General features: G+C 42.3%; 1 protein-coding gene across 1 annotated transcript in view; it reads right to left on the bottom strand.

Moving 5' to 3' along the window:
* Positions 1-4266: 4266 nt before the first annotated feature.
* The window catches only part of LOC121559224 (cadherin-1), a 41166-nt gene continuing 22792 nt past the window's right edge, over positions 4267-22640 (bottom strand). Inside the window, exons 10-16 of the mRNA XM_045216849.1 lie at positions 6205-6241; positions 5974-6030; positions 5643-5867; positions 5328-5546; positions 5083-5213; positions 4757-4897; positions 4267-4576 (exon numbers count right to left, since the gene is read on the bottom strand). Of these exons, the coding sequence (XP_045072784.1) occupies positions 4370-4576; positions 4757-4897; positions 5083-5213; positions 5328-5546; positions 5643-5867; positions 5974-6030; positions 6205-6241 (1017 nt within the window). The 3' untranslated portion in view covers positions 4267-4369. The remainder of the gene's footprint in view (positions 4577-4756; positions 4898-5082; positions 5214-5327; positions 5547-5642; positions 5868-5973; positions 6031-6204; positions 6242-22640) is intronic.

The raw sequence follows: 22640 nt of genomic DNA, 5'->3' as shown, positions 1-22640 counted from the left end.
AAGATGTTGCGGATCATGGCTAGACAGCAACTTTCATGTCTTACCATAGATTTTCAAGCAGATTTAAGTCAAAACTGTAACTTGGCCACTCAGGAACATTCACTGTCTTCTTGGTAAGCAACTCCAGTGTAGATTTGCTGAAAAGTGAATTCCTTTCCCAGTATCTGGTGTAAAGCTGGTGTGCAGACTGAAGCAGGTTTTCATCTAGGATCTTGCCTGTGCTCCGCTTCATCCTGTTTCTTTTAATCCTGAAAAACTCCACAGTATTTGCCGATGTCAAGCATACCCATACCATGATGCAGCCACCACCATGCTTGAAAATAAGGAGGCAGTTATTCAGGGATGCGTTGAATTTACCCCAAAGGCTTTGCATTTAGGCCAAAAAGTGTATTCCTTTGCTGTTTTTTTTTTGCAGTATTACTTTACATAAATGTATTCCGTATATTTTTATTCGTCTTTTCACTGTCTTTTAGGCCATTATTGTTGTTTCACTACAATGTTGTTGATCAATCCCCGGTTTTCCCATCACAGCCATTAAACTCTGTAGCTGTTTTAAAATCACCAATGGCCTCATGGTAACATCCCTGAGCAGTTTCATTCCTGTCCTGCAGCTCAGTTCAGAAGGACGACTGTATCTTTGAAGTGTCTGGGTGGTTTATTACATAATCCACAGCATAATTATTAACTTGGCCATGTTGAAAGAGATATTCAATGCCTGATTTGTTATTGTTACCCATCTACCAATCACTGCCCTTCTTTATGAGGCTTTCGAAAAGCTCGCTGGTCTTTGTAGTTGAATCTGTGCTTGAAATTCAATACTTGACTTAGGGACCTTACAGATGTTGTATTTAGGGGGGACAGAGAAAGGGTTAGTCATTCAAAAATCATGTCAACCCTTATTATTTCACACAGAGTGAGTCCATGTCAATTATTATGTGAGTTATTAAGCCAAATTTTACTCCTGAACTAATTTAGGCTTGCTTAAACAAATGGGCTAAATACTTATGCAACGACTATATTTGAGCTATGAATGTTTTATTGATCTTTTTTCATATATAATTTTTCTTCCACTTTGACATTACAGAGTATTTTCTGTTTACAAAAAATGTGTCAGGGTGACGTGGATGCGGTAAACGAAGTCAAGCGCAGGACACCGAGCTACTGGCAGACGTACTTTACTGCACACAGTAATCAAAGTACAAAAACAAACCTCCTAACAGGGAGGAACAATAACTCGCACACAAAAGCAACTGCCGACCTAACGATAAACAATCACACACAATACACAACGAGAGACAGGGGGTTATAAAGGGAATACAATGCAACATAATTGGAAACAGGTGTAAACAATAAAGACCAAACAAGACAAACACTGAAACATAGATCGGTAGCAGCTAGTACTCCGGGGCCGACGAACGCCGAAGCCTGCCCGAGCAAGGAGGAGGAGCAGCCTCGGCTGAATCCGTGACAGTACCCCCCCCTTGACGCGCGGCTCCAGCCGTGCGCCGACCCCGGCCTCGGGGACGGCCAGCAGGACGCGGAGCAGGGCGAGTCGGATGACTCCGGTGGAAATCCCTCAACATGGAGGGATCTAGGACGTCCCTCCTAGGAACCCAGCACCGTTCCTCCGGACCGTACCCCTCCTACTCCACGAGATACTGCAGGCCCCCCATCCGACTACTCGAATCCAAGATGGAACGGACTGAGTACGCCGGAGCACCCTCGATATCCAGTGGGGGCGGAGGAGCCTCTCCTACCTCACTCTCCTGGAGTGGACCAGCTACTACCGGCCTGAGGAGAGACACATGGAACGAGGGGTTAATGCGGTAATTAATGGGCAGTTGTAACCTATAACATACCTCGTTCAATCTCCTCAGGACTTTAAATGGCCCCACAAACCGCCGACCCAGCTTCCGGCAGGGCAGGCGAAGAGGCAGGTTTCGGGTCGAGAGCCAGACCCGATCTCCCGGTGCATACACCGGAGCCTCACTGCGGTGGCGATCGGCGCTCGCCTTTTGCCGCCTGATAGCCCGCTGCAGATGGACATGCGCAGCATTCCAGGTTTCTTCAGAGCGCCGAAACCACTCGTCCACCGCAGGGGCTTCGATCTGGCTCTGATGCCAAGGTGCCAGGACCGGCTGATAACCTAGCACACACTGAAAAGGCGTAAGGTTAGTTGAGGAGTGGCGGAGTGAGTTTTGGGCTATCTCTGCCCAGGGGATATATCCTGACCACTCCCCCTGCCGGTCCTGGCAATAGGACCTCAGAAACTTACCCACATCCTGGTTCACTCTCTCCACCTGCCCATTACTCTCGGGGTGAAAACCTGAGGTAAGGCTAATCGAGACCCCCAGACGTTCCATAAACGCCCTCCAGACTCTAGAGGTGAACTGGGGACCCTGATCAGACACTATATCCTCAGGTACCCCGTAGTGCAGGAAGACGTGTGTAAACAGGGCGTCAGCAGTTTGTAGGGCTGTAGGGAGACCTGGCATAGGAATGAGATGGCAGGCCTTCGAAAACCGATCCACAACGACCAAGATCGTCGTGTTCCCCTGGGAGGGGGGAAGGTCCGTGACAAAATCCACCGATAGGTGAGACCACGGCCGTTGTGGAACGGGTAGGGGTTGTAACTTCCCTCTGGGCAGGTGTCTAGGCGCCTTACACTGGGCACACACCGAGCAGGAGGAAACATAAACCCTCACGTCCTTAGCTAAAGTGGGCCACCAGTACTTCCCACTAAGGCAGTGCACTGACCGACCAATACCAGGATGACCAGAGGAGGGTGACATGTGAGCCCAATATATCAATCGATCATGAACCTCGAGCGGCACGTACTTCCGACCCTCTGGACACTGTGGGGGAGTAGGATCGGTACGTAACGCCCGCTCGATGTCCGCATCAACCTCCCACACCACCAGTGCCACCAGACAAGACTCCGGAAGTATGGGAGTGGGCTCAATGGACCTCTCCTCTGTGTCATATAGTCGGGACAGGGCGTCTGCCTTAGCGTTCTGTGACCCTGGTCTATAGGTGAGCGTAAATACAAATCGGGTAAAAAACATAGCCCACCTTGCCTGGCGAGGGTTCAGCCTTCTCGCCGCCCGGATGTACTCCAGGTTACGATGGTCAGTCAAAATGAGAAAAGGGTGTTTAGCCCCCTCAAGCAAATGCCTCCACACCTTCAGGGCTTGAACCACAGCTAACAGCTCCCTGTCCCCCACGTCATAATTGCGCTCCGCCGGACTGAGCTTCTTAGAAAAGAAAGCACAGGGGCGGAGTTTTGGTGGTGTACCCGAGCACTGAGACAGTACAGCACCGATCCCAGCCTCGGACGCATCCACTTCAACTTGGAATGCCAAAGAGGGATCCGGATGTGCCAGCACTGGAGCCAAGGTAAACAGGTCCTTCAGATGTCTAAAAGCCCTGTCCGCCTCAGCCGACCACTGCAGACGCACCGGACCCCTCTTTAGCAGGGAGGTAATGGGAGCTGCTACCTGTCCAAAGCCCCGGATAAACCTCCGGTAGTAATTGGCAAAACCCAAGAACCGCTGCACTTCCTTCTGCCAATTGCGCACGGCTGAAATGTGGTAAATCTCCATCTCCACCCCTGACGCGGACAACCGGTGTCCCAGGAAGGAGATGGACTCCTGGAAGAACAGACATTTCTCCGCCTTCACATACAGGTCATGCTCCAACAGTCTACCAAGCACCCGACGAACCAGGGACACATGCTCGGCTCATGTAGTGGAGTATATTAGAATGTCATCAATATACACCACTACACCCTGTCCATGCAAGTCCCGGAAAATCTCGTCCACAAACGATTGGAAGACTGAAGGAGCATTCATTAAACCGTATGGCATGACGAGGTACTCATAGTGACCCGAGGTGGTACTGAATGCTGTCTTCCACTCATCTCCCTCCCTAATGCGCACCAGGTTGTACGCGCTCCTGAGATCCAATTTTGTGAAGAATCGCGCCCCGTGTAATGACTCCGTCATACTAGCAATCAGAGGGAGAGGATAGCTGTATTTGATTGTGATCTGATTGAGCCCACGGTAGTCAATACACGGGCGTAAACCCCCATCCTTCTTCTTCACAAAAAATAAACTTGACGCAGGGGAAGTGGACGGCCGTATGTATCCCTGTCTCAGAGATTCGGTGACATATGTCTCCATAGCCGCCGTCTCCTCCTGAGACAGAGGATACACATGACTACGAGGAAGCCCAGCGCCTACTTTATGTGTTTCGGTCTGTGCCCGAAACACATAAAAGGGGAAATAAAGAAGGTGTCTTCAGTCTACAGACTCAAGTGTAGAGAACCGGATCCTTGCCAAGCAGAAAGGTTTAGTGGCTGACTGACTTCTCAATCCTCTCCTCCTCTGTACATGTCAGACAGCTTCTTGAAGCGTGGGCCCCACTCTTGAAGGAGGTCGTAGTCCTGGTCGTCTCCTAAGCTGGAGGAGTTGAGGGAGCTGAGGGAGCCGGCCTCAGAGCCACCTCCTTCATAGTCAAACACCAGGAGGGAGTCGTAGGGAGGAGCAGTGGGGTCGTTGTCAGCTGCCTTCAGGTTCTGGTGAACAGAAAGATTACATTTTAGCACCTTGGTGAATATACATTTTAAACAAGCATAAACTACATTTATCCATGTCAAATCCAGTTATTTCAATGACAAATCATCTTCAGAAGACCTAGATATGATCTTAACTGTGCATTCCACTCACAGTATAAATCAGTTCAAGACTTTACTCACATCATCAATGAAGTTGCCAATGTCGGCTGGGTTGGCGGGTCGTGGGCGATACTCTGGCCGGGCCATGGTTGGCACGATGTCATTACGGAAAACATCAGGACGGTTATCCAGACCTCTGTGCAGAACGCTCAAGTCGAAATCCTGAAAGTGGAAAGATGTACAGTCACGTATTATATTCCAAGATTCGAACATACAGAACCATAAACTTTAGAAACATTGAGTGACAGATTTGTTATTGCAAACCATTGCATATCCCAATAATAAATTGACCATTGGGAGAGCCTAGTGGGCTTGTTCGGAGCTAGTCTGGTGTGCTCTCCCCTCACCTGGTCATCCTCGCCACCTCCCTCCTCGTCGTAGTAGTAGATGTTGTCCCTGACATCATCCTCCTGCAGCAGAGGCTCCTTCTTCTCACCACCTCTCTTCCTCAGGAACATGAGCAGCAGAAGAGACAACACTGTGGAGCACAACAAACAAGCACTTCATTGTGTATTAACAATTACATATGTAGGCTTCGAGGACAGCATTGACCCAACACTTTAGTAACGTGTTAAACAAATTAACAACTTACATAGGAGTAGTAAGACGGCTCCTAGAATTCCCAGAATGCTAGAGAGGCCGAAGCCTGCTACAGATTTATTGGTGCACTGGACATCAGCTCCTTTGCAGTCACACACTGAGGCCTGGATGGTGCGGTCCTGGTGCAGGCCCTGGTTGTCAGACACTCTCAGGACAACTGTGTAATCTCCACTGTCCAACATAGTCTTTAGTGTCAGGATAATGCCAGTCTCTGAAATGGAAAACGGATAACATTTAACATCAAACAACGCAATTGTTTTAAAGGGGGGATAGTACTGTAGTTCTGGAGAAAAAAATCAATGCATACTTGTGTCATTCATTCTGGCAGTCCAGTTAGAATGGGACGACCCCTGAAGCTGTACGGTGTATGGAGCAGCGAAGCCCGCGCCATCTTTATCAGTGACTGACAGAAGCTGTGGGGAGGACTCCTTGTTGCAGACCCAAATCACCCTCTCGTCGATGGTTGGAGCATTGTCATTCACATCCTCCAGCTCTATGATAACGGTGCCAGTGCCAGTTGCCGGGACTTCATCTGCAAATTAGAGCAATGTCACTCAAAAGGTGAAGTTTAGGGTGTGGTCATCTTCTAAACTTGAAATATTAACAGTTAACATTAGAGAAAGGGAAAATTGAAATACCGTTGTCAATGCCCAGAACAATAACAGAGTATTTGTTGTCTTGGACAAAAGGGGATTATCTGTCCATGTGGCTCTTGACTTTGATCAGCCCAGTGTCTTTGTTGATACTGAGCCATCCAGCAAGATCCTTGTCTATCTTGTATCTGTTGAGTAAATGTATTTTTTTTTTTTATTCCCCTCTTCAAATCTTACAAAACATATAAGAAAATGTAAATGAAGTTATAATCTTACGTGACTTTCTGATTCCTTGCAGTGTCTGGGTCTGTGGCTGTGTACAGAACCAGGTCACTGTCAACAGGGAGATCCTCAGGTTTTCTTATAATCTTCTCCACTGGGGTGAAGACTGGAGCTTCATTTAGTGCCATTTAGTAGCCAAAACTTTTAATTTGGCTCTATTCTCCTGCATTTTCAATTTGAGATCAAATGTTTCATATGAAGCGACAGTACATACTGTAACTTTTTATTTGAGGGTCTTTTCATAAATATCAGTTTTACCGTTTATAAATTGTAAGCACTTTATGTATCTAGTCCCCCCATTTGAAGGCGTCATAGATATTTGGACAAATTCACAGTGTATTAAAGTAGTCAAAAGTGTAGTATAATTTAATTCTATATTCCTAGGACACAATGACTACATCAAGCATGCGACTACAAACTTGCTAGATGCATTTTCAGTTTGTTTTAGTTTAGTTTCAGATTATTTTGTGCCCAATAGAAATGAATGGTAAATAAGAATCACTTTTATTGTAAATAAGAATATGCTTCTGAACAATTTTACTTCAATGTGGATGCTACCATGATTACGGATAATCCTGAATGAATCGTGAATAATGATGAGTGAGAAAGTTGGAGGCATAAAGATCATACCCCCAAAACATGCTAACCACTCATCATTACCAATAACTGGGGAGGTTATAATTTTTTGGGGGTGTATGATATTTTCCCCTCGAACTCTCACTCATCGTGATTCAAGATGTATTCATGATTATCCACAATGGTAGCATCCACATTAATGTAGAAGAGTTTAGAAACATTCTATTCTCATTTACAAAAATAAATAAAATAAAAGACTCCAAAATGACAATACATTACTTACCATTCATTTCTATAGACCACTTTCTGTGTTTGCAAACATTGTCGCACAAGGGCGATGCGCTCAAGTTGGTGGCAGAAGGGGGAGTTCTTATAGAACGGTAGCAAAAAAAGCCTCTATTTATATGTTGCTTACGAGTGCATTTCACACTATTTTTGGATTATAATTGGATTTTAAGGCTCGTATGAATGTCCTGCTTAATATAATATTTGTGTCATTATCGCAAATCAACTGCATTATACTTTTTTTTTTTTTTTTACACTTCAACTTCGAAAAGTAAAATGGCTCTGTCTAGCTTTTGCTACAGCCTATATCAATGAGCGTTAGCATTCTAGCTAATGTGGGGTTCTATTTTCTTATAATTGGATCTGTATGTGATGAATAGCTTAGAAGGAATGCATTAATGATAAGCATAGGTTTGTACTATACTGATATAAATTGTTTCACATAACAGGCTGTGATTCATGTAAGGAACGTTAGGGGGTAGGACAGATAAGACTTGTATTTCTTACAGATACGAACACTGCCTCTTTGTTGTCTGTGAACCGTTGTCTGTGAACCGTCCTTGGCATTCCTGCCTAGTCTCTTTTTGTCGAGTTGAAGAAGACTAAATTTTTCCGTTTCCTTCATTTTACTGGTACCTCCTTCCCCTATTCATCGGTAAGCAGACACCTATTGTTATATAACTAAATGTCTGCATATTGGCTATATCCAAATTATTTTTGTGAAACACCTGTTTGATGTAAGTGAACTCTATTATGAAATCATATTGATAAAATTCTAGTTTACATGTCTCAATGACAATGCAAAATGTTTGATAAATGTGAAGGTTAAACGCCATGGCATATTGAGTATTGTTCCACTGAAGAGAGGTTCGGGGAAAATACTGAAATCCCTAGACTAGGTACCACTGGAGGTGGGCTAGGGATATAGGGAATTATTGGATAAAAGTGTGTACGCTATTTGTCGCTATATTTCATAACAATCTATTGTCATTGTATCAGTTTAGACTGGTTATAATTGGGAACATAGATTAAATCTATTGTCATTGTATCAGTTTAGACTGGTTATAATTGGGAACATAGATTACATCTATTGTCATTGTATCAGTTTGGACTGGTTATAATTGGGAACATAGATTACATCTATTGTCATTGTATCAGTTTGGACTGGTTATAATTGGGAACATAGATTAAATATAGCTGGGATCATAGGACGACACTTCTAAAAACTTAGAAGACAGTATAAATCGCCATTTGTCGTTGTACTTAGGTATTGGCCGGGACAACTGGGAACATGGGTAATACTGCAAACGAGTAGAGAGTATAAACTTATTGTCTTTGCAACAATAGGGTGAAAATAGGAACATAAGAGAGATACTGCAAACTAGTAGAGAGTATAAACTTATTGTCTTTGCACCAATAGGGTGCAAATAGGAACATAAGAGATATACTGCAAACGAGTAGAGAGTATAAACTTATTGTCTTTGCACCAATAGGGTGCAAATAGGAACATAAGAGAACAGGGTAGACTAAGTGAAAGGGGTAAGGGTGTGGCAACGTACCTATTGTTGGTACTATAAATAGTTAGACAGTGCGAGTGTTGTATGCATGAGAGTGTGAATGATAAACCTGTATACCTTGATAGAAAACTAATTGGGAGTTAAAAACGTCTGTGGCTGTCCAAACTGTATAATTTGGGAATAACTGTTGGGTTTGTGGTTGCTTAAACCATATAACCCGTTAATAACAATTGGGAACATAAAGCTAAAGTGATGAATTGTGTGACTGAACTGAAACGTTTGAGCTGATATGATTGAACTGTGGCGTTTGATGTTTGACATAGCATAATACTGGTTTTAGGTGCTTGGGTTGAGGCTTTTTGGTTGATTATTTGATGTAACGTTTGATGTTTGACCCTGCAAAATACTGGTTAAACAATTAGACTGAAATAATTCGGTTTATCGTTGAAATATAAATATGCACCAACTTTAACTATTTAGGTGGGAATGATTTGATTTAAATAAATAGACTAAAGTACCTTAAATAACGGCAGAATATTGGAAACACTAACACGAAACACAGCTCCTCAAAAGAGCCTACTCCCAGAGGAGAGGAAGAGAGAGTTGCAAGGGGAGGGGCTGGAGACAGCGAGAGTGTGGCTTTTGAAGAGTCAGGAGAGAGAAGGGGGGTGATTTAGGTTGATACAAACAATTATTGATGGGTTAGGACTGGGGATATCTGTATCATGTTTTGTGTGCACTACCATCTTTAGATTATAACCAGGAGAAATAGATTAGCTCATCTCATTGGAATGTTGCCCAGGGCTAGCAGTAGTGAAGTTAGGCAGTATTTAGGTCATAAAAGTGAGCTACCAAATTAAGTGAGGCCTGGCTATTTGTGGTTGTTGTTTTTCAAATTAGGTTTTTCAAACAAAAAACAACACACCTAGTATGATGTTTATAAAGCCTTGTTGTTTCAATTTTGGGGTGGTTTCAGCAGGTCAAGGGTGATAGGTCTTAGAGGAGCACGCACAGTGAATTTTATGGAGTTTTTTAGGTTTTGACTGAGTTTGGGGTATATATGATTTCTTATGAGAATGAATGTCATGAGGACTTAATGAACACTTGGGATAACTAACATTTATGAAATATTTAGAATTAATATTTAGAATAATGGTAATGTTTGGTATACTATGGGATGGAACAGTTCATTGAATAATTTCAATTGCCTCTGAACTCTGTTTTAACCTTCTGGTGTTAATTAATCATCCACACTAGTAAATTCTAAAGGCATGAGAGGAGGACTTTAAGATAGTTTATTTTACTAAGTTGAGGGTAATTAATAGTACTGTGAAAAGTGTGAAGAATATTATAATTTGGTAATAATATATATGATTTAAACCATAAAATAACAGAAGAGAGAGTGGAGGGATGGCAATTGGATAATGAATTACCAATATTACCTAAGTGATTGTTTAGGTAGGTGGTGATATTGACACATGGGCAAATCATGTGTCAAAAGGGGGTTGGTAGGATTAAATAATAAATATATACAAAGGAGAGGACAAAATACAAAAAAAAAAAAAACAAGAACAGAAATTGAGAGCTGAACATGTATGTGTGAAGATAGTTTATTAACCACACCCGTATGTCAGAGGTTTTGTGCCCCTCAGGTGAACTAAAGGAGAAGGTGACCCACTCTATCTAACCAGGAGACTGGTGAGCATCCAGTCCCTAAAAGAAGAAAAACTGGAAGCAGGCCTGTTGGGAAGGGCCCTACCAAGTCCTATTAGATTCACCTGGGTGCATGTCACACACGGCAAAAAGGTAAACCCAGTTACACCTGACGAACAAACACAGAGTTAGGAGAAAGAACCGATCACCACTAGGGCTCGGGGGTTGGCTCCTTAACGAAGATTCCCTTACCCTGTCTGATCATCCCTGTGTGAGTTCGATAGAAGGTAAAGCAATGGGTTGGCCTCTGGCGTCTGACATGTTCTCAGGGCGAGGATGGGGATTCACAGGTCTCCCGACGGTAGGTAGCTGTCTGATTGTGGGGGCCATATTCCTAACACACTCAAACCCTCCTGATCAGCCAGAAGTAGTAGTTAACCTAACACAAGTTGATAAAATAATACCTGAGCACAGTCTACGAAGGCATAGGAGACAGCTAGACGTAGGGAAAGGGGAAGTACTAGGGACTTTAGGGAAGGACATCACCATATGTATGTCACCATGTACATCCTGGGACTATGTAGTTGCTCATACCGAGCGGGGGGGATATGTCAATCTCCATACACAGTTTAGGGACAGGTGTAGTATTATGAAAGTAGGGAATTACCAGAAATGGCAGTGCGACCCATATAAGGGTAGGTACTGTCTGAAAGTCTGAATTACGCTAAAACAGGTTACAGACCTGAACAAGTGAGATATCCTCTTCAACTGGGGCACCCTATAGAGTAAACCTCTCTGAGGGAGGTAGTGAGACCGGGGCTGTGGTGAAGATAGTGCAAACTATAGACCTGAAGGAAGTAGTACAGGTGGAGAAGGGGTGTAGAAATCTTGACCTGTGGTTGGAATGGATTCAGTATACGGCAAGAACTATGTCTAAAGAGGACTGTTATGCCTGTGGGACAGCCAAACCAAGGTTAACAACTACTCCGTTCCCCTTGACAGGCTTTAACTCTCTGTCAGGTTTATCCTCCATGCAAGCCACCTGGGAATGTGGTGAAACAGTCTTGTAGTAACTTGCACTGTCTGTATCCCCCGATAACAAAGTCACCCCGACCTAGGTTGCCTCCGTTTGAAGTCTCAGGGGATTCTTATTATTGTTTTTCTAGGACTAGTAAGATAGGATACAGGGTAGGACATCTTAGCTCCTGCTCCCACACAGAGAATATCACAACTAAAGAGACCATGACTAATCTCTCCTCTTTGTTGCAGCCAGAGGATTTTAGGAACCAAAACCAGGCCCGTGCTGACATCTGATGGTTGTGTGGTGATAACAGATTGTGAACTCACCTACATACGCAAACAATCAAACGTGTCAGAGACTGGTGAGTTGTCACGTAGAAAGTAGGACCTCCTCCCGGGATCCTTTGATGAAAGATATATATTGATGGGATAGGAGTACCTCGAGGGGTTCCAGAAGAATTAAAAGCTAGGAATCAGATCGCAGCTGGGTTTGAATCAAGTCTTTTCTGGTGGTCAACAATTAATAAAAACGTAGATTGGATGAATTATATTTACTATAACCAGCAAAGATTTATAAACCACACTCGTGATGCAATAAAGGGATTAGCTGAGCAGACAGCGGCAACTAGCTTAATGGCATGGCAGAATAGAATAGCTTTAGATATGCTTTTGGCTGAGTGGGACGGGGTTTGCGTTCTGTTTGGATATATGTGCTGTACTTTCATCCTCAAACAATACAGCACCGGACGGGTCCGTGACCAAAGCGCTTCAGGGACACACCACGCTGGCGAACGAACTGGCTGAGAACTCTGGTATTGATAGTTCCCTAAACGGTTGGTTTGATAACATATTTGGTAAATGGAAAACTATTGTTGTAACTATTCTGGGTGAAGTTATAGCTTCTATGGGTATACTTGTTCTTTGTGGATGTTGTCTTATTTCCTGTGTCTGAGGTTTGGTGAGAAAGGAGATGGAAAAGGTGGTTTCCCAACAGATGGTGAGATACGGCCCAATCCCGGACTCCGACCTAAGGAATGAAGGATATGACCTACCAGGCTTGGTGGAGTGACACTCTAGAGGGTGTCTAAAGGGGGACAAAATGTACTTCCCTGTTTGTGTTTTATGTTTGAATAATCTTATGTTTTGTGTTCTATTAATCCTGTGTTTTATGCTTTATTAATTAAGTTAACCATTGTGAATGTTTGTCTTTCCTTATGTGAAGGTTTGAAGTTCCTGGGTGACTTGTAACCAACCGTTTGTAAGTTGGGTGTAGATGGAAGGACTGAGGGTTTTTATGTTTTAGTATCATTATTGCCTATTAATAAAAGTGTGATTATTTTTGTTTGTATTGTATTTTAATGAGTGACACCCTGTGTTTTCTTATTTTGGGTTCACACCCAGTGGGTGTGAAAAGGGGGATTGTGGGGTTCTATTTTCTCATAATTGGATCTGTATGTGATGAATAGCTTAGAAGGAATGCATTAATGATAAGCATAAGTTTGTACTATACTGATGTAAATTGTTTCACATAACAGGCTGTGATTCATGTAAGGAACGTTAGGGGGTAGGACAGATAAGACTTGTATTTCTTACAGATACGAACACTGCCTCTTTGTTGTCTGTGAACTGTTGTCTGTGAACCGTCCTTGTACGTAGGTACGTACAGTCTTTTGGATGCTGACTCCACAGGTTGTTATGATAAAAACTTATGCCTGGCTACAGTGTGCAACGGTGGAGCGCCAAGAGGCTGGGACCAGCCGGTGCGCCAATGGATTGGCTGAGTAAGTCTAAACCACGCTCAGTCTCTACTCTGATTGGCCAGCAGGGAGTGGGAAATATCTCTGTCAGAGTATTTGAAGAAGAACCTGTTACAATGGATTAGTTCTCTGAGTGCCCTGCGTGGTATTTCAGTGGACCCGTATATACGAACCTTCATACTTATCATACATACATTTTGCATATAATAAATTTAGCTTGGATTGAATATCTCTTGATTATGTTTTCTCTTATTCCAATACCAGATTTGAATTACGCAATTTCTAACACTAACAATTGCTGCATCCAAAATAGGTATTTTGCAAAGACCATAACCAAACCAAATATAACCCTAGCGACTGTTCAAGCAAGAATCAAAACATAATTTTAAGCATATGAGAACCCCAAAAATTTATTTTGCTTAGAAGTAATAAAAACGGAAATCTAGGCTGTGTTGAATGGGCGCAGATGGCGATGGCTTTCTTACTGCTGCCAAGAGTCGCGCTCAACTGTGCATGGCGTTAGTGTGTCGTGTACTGGAAAAGGGTCTATTGGGCACAACAATCAGAAACAACGAAAACAAAGTAGTCAAACTTGAAAAATGCACCAAATTCTTTTTTAATCTTCAACATAGGAATGCTACCAAAAATAATTTAATGAAACTGGTTACAATTGACGGAGTCACCCATGATTCACCAAATGATATTTTGAAGGAGGAAACAAAGTACTTTAAGCATATGTTTTCGTTTCAGTCGCCTCCATCTCCTCTAACTGAAGCTAATTGTAGAGATTTTTTTCAATTGATAATGTAAAATTAACAGCCATACAGAAAGACTCATGTGAAGGTGAAATTACAGAGGAGGAACTTCTGGATGCAATTAAAGACAAAAGTCCGTGAAAACTCCAGGGTTGGATGGCATACCAGTCGAGGTATACCAAACCTTTTTTGATATACTAAGAGGACCGTTATTAGCATGTTTTAACCACTCCTATGTACAGTGAGGGAAAAAAGTATTTGATCCCCTGCTGATTTTGTACGTTTGCCCACTGACAAAAAAATGATCAGTCGATAATTTTAATGAGAGGTTTATTTGAACAGTGAGAGACAGAATAACAACAAAAAAATCCAGAAAAACAAATGTCAAAAATGTTAGAAATTGATTTGCATTTTAATGAGGGAAATAAGTATTTGACCCCCTCTCAATCAGAAAGATTTCTGGCTCCCAGGTGTCTTTTATACAGTTAACGAGCTGAGATTAGGAGCACACTCTTAAAGGGAGTGCTCCTAATCTCAGCTTGTTACCTGTATAAAAGACACCTGTCCACAGAAGCAATCAATCAATCAGATTCCAAACTCACCACCATGGCCAAGACCAAAGAGCTCTCCAAGGACGTCAAGGACAAGATTGTAGACCTACACAAGGCTGGAATGGGCTACAAGACCATCGCCAAGCAGCTTGGTGAGAAGGTGACAACAGTTGGTGCGATTATTCGCAAATAGAAGAAACAAAAAAGTACTGTCAATATCCCTCGGCCTGGGGCTCCATGCAAGATCTCACCTCGTGGAGTTGCAATGATCATGAGAACGGTGAGGAATCAGCCCAGAACTACACGGGAGGATATTGTCAATGATCTCAAGGCAGCTGGGACCATAGTCACCAAGAAAACAATTGGTAACACACTATGCCGTGAAGGACTGAAATCCTGCAGCGCCCGCAAGGTCCCCCTGCTCAAGAAAGCACATATACAGGCCCGTCTGAAGTTTGCCAATGTTGTGGTTAGATGAGACCAAAATGGAGCTCTTTGGCATCAACTCAACTCGCCGTGTTTGGAGGAGGAGGAATGCTGCCTATGACCCCAAGAACACCATCCCCACCGTCAAACATGGAGTTGGAAACATTATGCTTTGGGTGTGTTTTTCTGCTAAGGGGACAGGCCAACTTCACTGCATCAAAGGGACGATGGACGGGGCCATGTACCATCAAATCTTGGGTGAGAACCTCCTTCCCTCAGCCAGGGCATTGAAAATGGGTCGTGGATGGGTATTCCAACATGACAATTACCCAAAACACACGGCCAAGGCAACAAAGGAGTGTCTCAAGAAGAAGCACATTAAGGTCCTGGAGTGGCCAAGCCAGTCTCCAGACCTTAATCCCATAGAAAATATGTGGAGGGAGCTGAAGTTTCGAGTTGCCAAACGTCAGGCTCGAAACCTTAATGACTTGGAGAAGATCTGCAAAGAGGAGTGCGGCAAAATCCCTCCTTAGATGTGTGCAAACCTGGTGGCCAACTACAAGAAACGTCTGACCTCTGTGATTGCCAACAAGGGTTTTGCCACCAAGTACTAAGTCATGTTTTGCAGAGGGGTCAAATACTTATTTCCCTCATTAAAATGCAAATCAATTTATACAATTTTTGACGTGTTTTTCTGGATTTTTTTGTTGTTATTCTGTCTCTCACTGTTCAAATAAACCTACCATTAAAATTATAGAGTGATCATGTCTTTGTCAGTGGGCAAACGTACAAAATCAGCAGGGGATCAAATAATTTTTTCCCTCACTGTAAATGGTAGATTATCTGACACTCAAGAAGAAGGTCTGATCTCATTATTACTGAAACAGGATACAAGTGGAAAATATAAAGATCCAGTCCATTTAAAAAATTGGAGGCCCCTTACACTTCAGTGTTGTGATGCAAAAATTCTAGCAAAATGTATAGCGCATAGAATTAAAAAGGTATTGTCGGATATTATTCATTCTAATCAGACAGGTTTTTTACATGGAAGATACATTGGAGATAATATAAGGCAAGTATTGGAAACAATAGAACACTATGGAAAATCTGGGAAACCAGACTTCCAAAAGGCATTTGATAAAGTACGACTGGGGTTTATATATAAATGTCTGGAGCATTTCAATTTTGGAGAATTTCTTATAAAATGGGTCAAAATCATGTATAGTAACCCTAGGTGTAAAATAGTAAATAATGGCTATTTCTCAGAAAGTTTTAAACTGTCAAGAGGAGTGAAACAAGGTTGTCCACTATCGGCATATCTATTTATTGTGGCCATCGAGATGTTAGCTATTAAAATCAGATCCAACAATAATATCAGGGGATTAGAAATCCAGGGCTTAAAAACAAAGGTGTCATTGTACGCTGATGATTCATGTTTTCTTTTAAATCCACAACTAGAATCCCTCCACAGCCTCATAGAGCATCTAGATACATTTTCTAACCTCTCTGGATTACAACCAAATTATGACAAATGTACTATATTACGTATTGGATCACAAAAAAATACAATTTTTACATTACCATGTAGTTTACCAATAAAATGGTCTGATGGTGATGTGGATATACTCGGAATACATATCCCAAAGGAAATAAATTATCTCACTTCAATAAATGTTAATAGAAAGTTAGCAAAAATAGATAAGATCTTGCTACCATGGAAAGGTAAATACCTGTCAATTTGTGGAAAAATCACCCTGATTAACTCTTTAGTATTATCCCAGTTTACCTATTTGCTTATGGTCTTGCCTACGCCTAGCGAACAGTTTTTTAAAACTATATGAGAAAAAAATATTCCATTTTATTTGGAACGGCAAGCCAGACAAAATTAAACTGGCCTATTTATATAATGAATATGAATTCGGAGGACAGAAATGAATAAATAAAGCATTAGACCTATCACTAAAAGCTTCAGTCATACAAAAGTTATACTTATATCCGAACTGGTTCTCTAGCAAATTAGTAAGATTGTCTCACCCAATGTTCAAGAATGGCCTTTTTCCCTTTATTCAGATTACAACTACTCACTTTCAGTTATTTGAAAAGGAAATCATCTCCCAAATATCACTATTTCTAAAACAAGCCATAGAAAGTTGGTTGCAATTTCAATTTAATCCTCCAGAAACGACAGAACAAATAATGCAACTGTGGTGTCCGAACAACGATGCTGCGATGATGTGTTGATAAGAAATCCGCTGACACTGTACTTTGATTATAAAGGTTTATTATATCAAAGATTTCAGCATCAATTTACAGACTCTGCAGAATCTGGAGAGCAACGAAACCAATCCCAAATATGATCGCTCTCTCATTATTTTGTTAAAACATGGTATGTATATCCTATGCTTTATTTAACATAAGGTGGCGTGATTTGAATAGACCAATCCCTGGCCTCCACATAGCCGAATGTCCTCTGTTTTAGGGGGCCCCTATAGTAACACCAGATGTTTCAGCAAAGTAGAGTCAAGTTCATCTAACCCCCAATATGATAGAAGTTCAGATACTACATATTTCCCCCCTTCGAGACTAATTAAGTCTCGAAAACAAAAATAATAGGATTGTGACAAATAAAATGTTTTATTACATCAGGCTTCTTGTGTAACTTTAGCAATAAAACAAAGTGTATGGAGTGTGAACAAATTGTTATGGAGTGTAAGAGCGAAAAACCTGTCTGGCAGCTTTCTTTCCAAATATCCATCAATCAATCAAGACAGGAACATTCTCTCACGGCCCCTCTGCCCCAGGCGACCACCTAAGTACTCCAGATCAATTTATAAATCTTTAACAATGCATTTTAAGCTATGGTGCAATCGAATACACGCGAAAGCCTCAGAAAACAAAATACAATCAAAAAAATGTCCACATTCAGGCTGGTCGATCCATCGGACCCTCCCGTGGATTCTCTCTGTCCCTGCCTAGACCCAATATCCCTAAGCGTCAAAGAAAAACGAAAAACATCTGAGGTCCCCACATGTACCCAACAACAGAAAACATCATTCTTCAAAAAATGTATACAGAAAGAATATGACACAAATTATGTATTACACATGCAAATATGTATACAGTGGGGGAAAAAAGTATTTAGTCAGCCACCAATTGTGCAAGTTCTCCCACTTAAAAAGATGAGAGAGGCCTGTAATTTCATCATAGGTACATGTCAACTATGACAGACAAAATGAGAAAAAAAAATCCAGAAAATCACATTGTAGGATTTTTTATGAATTTATTTGCAAATTATGGTGGAAAATAAGTATTTGGTCAATAACAAAAGTTTCTCAATACTTTGTTATATACCCCTTGTTGGCAATGACACAGGTCAAACGTTTTCTGTAAGTCTTCACAAGGTTTTCACACACTGTTGCTGGTATTTTGGCCCATTCCTCCATGCAGATCTCCTCTAGAGCAGTGATGTTTTGGGGCTGTCGCTGGGCAACACGGACTTTCAACTCCCTCCAAAGATTTTCTATGGGGTTGAGATCTGGAGACTGGCTAGGCCACTCCAGGACCTTGAAATGCTTCTTACGAAGCCACTCCTTCGTTGCCCGGGCGGTGTGTTTGGGATCATTGTCATGCTAAAAGACCCAGCCACGTTTCATCTTCAATGCCCTTGCTGATGGAAGGAGGTTTTCACTCAAAATCTCACGATACATGGCCCCATTCATTCTTTCCTTTACACGGATCAGTCGTCCTGGTCCCTTTGCTGAAAAACAGCCCCAAAGCATGAAGTTTCCACCCCCATGCTTCACAGTAGGTATGGTGTTCTTTGGATGCAACTCAGCATTCTTTGTCCTCCAAACACGATGAGTTGAGTTTTTACCAAAAAGTTATATTTTGGTTTCATCTGACCATATGACATTCTCCCAATCCTCTTCTGGATCATCCAAATGCACTCTAGCAAACTTCAGACGGGCCTGGACATGTACTGGCTTAAGCAGGGGGACACGTCTGGCAATGCAGGATTTGAGTCCCTGGCGGAGTAGTGTGTTACTGATGGTAGGCTTTGTTACTTTGGTCCCAGCTCTCTGCAGGTCATTCACTAGGACCTAGTGTGGTTCTGGGATTTTTGCTCAACGTTCTTGTGATCATTTTGACCCCACGGGGTGAGATCTTGCGTGGAGCCCCAGATCGAGGGAGATTATCAGTGGTCTTGTATGTCTTCCATTTCATAATAATTGCTCCCACAGTTGATTTCTTCAAACCAAGCTGCTTACCTATTGCAGATTCAGTCTTCCCAGCCTGGTGCAGGTCTACAATTTTGTTTCTGGTGTCCTTTGACAGCTCTTTGGTCTTGACCATAGTGGAGTTTGGAGTGTGACTGTTTGAGGTTGTGGACAGGTGTCTTTTATACTGATAACAAGTTCAAACAGGTGCCATTAATACAGGTAACGAGTGGAGGACAGAGGAGCCTCTTAAAGAAGAAGTTACAGGTCTGTGAGAGCCAGAAATCTTGCTTGTTTGTAGGTGACCAAATACTTATTTTCCACCATAATTTGCAAATAAATTCATTAAAAATCCTACAATGTGATTTTCTGGAAAAAAATTCTCAATTTGTCTATCATAGTTGACGTGTACCTATGATGAAAATGACAGGCCTCTCTCATCTTTTTAAGTGGGAGAACTTGCACAATTGGTGGCTGACTAAATACTTTTTTTCCCCACTGTATATATATATCAGTGCAGACACTGGAATGTAGTCCACTATACTGCAGCTCCTCAGCAGTGTCGACTTTCAATGCAACGTCGATGATGGAATCTGAACATTTCCACACCGTCCTTGTTTAGCTTCCTCCAGTCCATTCATATTGTCCATGTTTGAGTATTTGAATCCCACTCTACACATTCCCCATATGCTTCTGGAAGAAAAGAAAACACCAACCAGTATATTTTGCAAAGCAACACATGAAAATTAAAACATCAATATCAAAAATAATAATATATAATAATATATAAAATGATATATAAAAATGATATATAAAAATGAATCACATTCCATTTCCCCCCTTTGATTCATAAGAAAACACTAAATATCACAACAATATGCAAAGAAATGTGAAAATGATCACACAATCAGATATTCAAAATGGATATCTATCCATCAATACTCCATCCAGTACCACTTGTTCATCTCCATCTAGATCAGTCACGGTTAACGGCATCTGAGTGTTGTCTCCAGGCATCACAACTCCAACCCATCTCAATATCATAGCCTTCGCAAAAGTCAATAACAAAGTATAAAAGCAAAACATCCTAGAGTTACTTCAACCCTAGTTTTCGTAAAGTTTTGGTGTGACTTTTTTCAGAACTGGTCTGGGGCTACTTTGTCTAACCGAATCACCGGCTTCTCCTGTAACAGAGTCGCCCTTGGTGATCTCTGCGGTTTCACATTCCACTGAAATATGCCCTGTTGTTTCTGGGACGTATTGAAAATCAATGTCCCCAAATCTCCTTTCCTGTCCATCCATTGCAGAGTCGTGTCTGGCATCATCAGAAGTGTACACATGATCATCAACATTGTCCACAGCATGGACAATCTCTCCTTCTGGGTTTTTACTCTGGATATTGTCATGCATCTCTCCTTCTGTCTGTTCTTCCCTATCTTCATCCTGCTCTCTTGAGCCTTCAACATCTTGGCTCTCTGCGCGTGGCACCTCTTCTCTAGGCGCTTTAACACAATGTGACAAATGATACCACGTTGGAGACCCTTTAACCTGGACAGCCGTTCCAGTACTACGAACAACTTCAAATGGTCCCTCACGGCGTTCGTTATACCACTTCCTTCTAAATACCTTCACGCATACCTTGTCCCCAGGTTGCACTGTACTTCTTTTTTGCTCATCGAGCTTCTCCTGCACCTCTTCTTTTCTTTGCCTGTCAGAAACATACGTGGATAACTTTTTATAAAAATTGGCCATATACAGTGGGGAGAACAAGTATTTGATACACTGCCGATTTTGCAGGTTTTCCTACTTACAAAGCATGTAGAGGTCTGTAATTTTTATCATAGGTACACTTCAACTGTGAGAGACAGAATCTAAAACAAAAATCCAGAAAATCACATTGTATGATTTCTCTCACAGACCTGTTAGTTTTTCTTTAAGAAGCCCTCCTGTTCTCCACTCATTACCTGTATTAACTGCACCTGTTTGAACTCGTTACCTGTATAAAAGACACCTGTCCACACACTCAATCAAACAGACTCCAACCTCTCCACAATGGCCAAGACCAGAGAGCTGTTTAAGGACATCAGGGATAAAATTGTAGACCTGCACAAGGCTGGGATGGGCTACAGGACAATAGGCAAGCAGCTTGGTGAGAAGGCAACAACTGTTGGCGCAATTATTAGAAAATGGAAGAAGTTCAAGATGACGGTCAATCACCCTCGGTCTGGGGCTCCATGCAAGATCTCACCTCGTGGGGCATCAATGATCATGAGGAAGGTGAGGAATCAGCCCAGAACTACACGGCAGGACCTGGTCAATGACCTGAAGAGAGCTGGGACCACAGTCTCAAAGAAAACCATTAGTAACACACTACGCCGTCATGGATTAAAATCCTGCAGCGCACGCAAGGTCCCCCTGCTCAAGCCAGCGCATGTCCAGGCCCGTCTGAGGTTTGCCAATGACCATCTGGATGATCCAGAGGAGGAATGGGAGAAGGTCATGTGGTCTGATGAGACAAAAATAGAGCTTTTTGGTCTAAACTCCACTCGCCGTGTTTGGAGGAAGAAGAAGGATGAGTACAACCCCAAGAACACCATCCCAACCGTGAAGCATGGAGGTGGAAACATCATTCTTTGGGGATACTTTTCTGCAAAGGGGACAGGACGACTGCACCGTATTGAGGGGAGGATGGAGGGGGCCATGTATCACGAGATCTTGGCCAACAACCTCCTTCCGTCAGTAAGAGCATTGAAGATGGGTCGTGGCTGGGTCTTCCAGCATGACAACGACCAGAAACACACAGCCAGGGCAACTAAGGAGTGGCTCCGTAAGAAGCATCTCAGGGTTCTGGAGTGGCCTAGCCAGTCTCCAGACCTGAACCCAATAGAACATCTTTGGAGGGAGCTGAAAATCCGTATTGTCCAGCGACAGCCCCGAAACCTGAAGGATCTGGAGAAGGTCTGTATGGAGGAGTGGGCCAAAATCCCTGCTGCAGTGTGTGCAAACCTGGTCAAGACCTACAGGAAACGTATGATCTCTGTAATTATAAACAAAAGTTTCTGTAAAATATTAAGTTCTGCTTTTCTGATGTATCAAATACTTATGTCATGCAATAAAATGCAAATGAATTACTTAAAAATCATACAATGTGATTTTCTGGATTTTTGTTTTAGATTCCGTCTCTCACAGTTGAAGTGTACCTATGATAAAAATTACAGACCTCTACATGCTTTGTAAGTAGGAAAACCTGAAAAATCAGCAGTGTATGAAATACTTGTTCTCCCCACTGTATGTAACATACGCTCTCATTTCATCTTCCAAAAGAGCCAAACTTGGACCCTTTCCGTTTGTTCGCAAACAAGGCGTAGGCATCCTTCTTCCTGTGACCAGTTCATGGGGTGTCATACGTAGATCACGCAACTCACTTGAGTTCACTGCCTCACGTAATGCTAAAGGGAGTGCCACTATCCAGTTTAGACCCGTATGCTGGCAAATCTTGACAATGCGATTTTTCAAAACACCATTCATTTTTTTCACAAATCCCTTGACTTTGTGGGCGATAAACTGCTCCTAGACATTGCTTAATTCCCAATTTTTGCAAAATCAATTTCACTGATTTATCCACAAATTCTTTCCCATTATCTGAGGATATTCGATCGGGAAGTCCCCACCT

Source organism: Coregonus clupeaformis, unplaced genomic scaffold, assembly GCF_020615455.1.
Source record: "Coregonus clupeaformis isolate EN_2021a unplaced genomic scaffold, ASM2061545v1 scaf0823, whole genome shotgun sequence".
Classification (NCBI taxonomy): Eukaryota; Metazoa; Chordata; class Actinopteri; order Salmoniformes; family Salmonidae; genus Coregonus; species Coregonus clupeaformis.
This window is presented reverse-complemented; position numbering and strand designations above follow the sequence as displayed.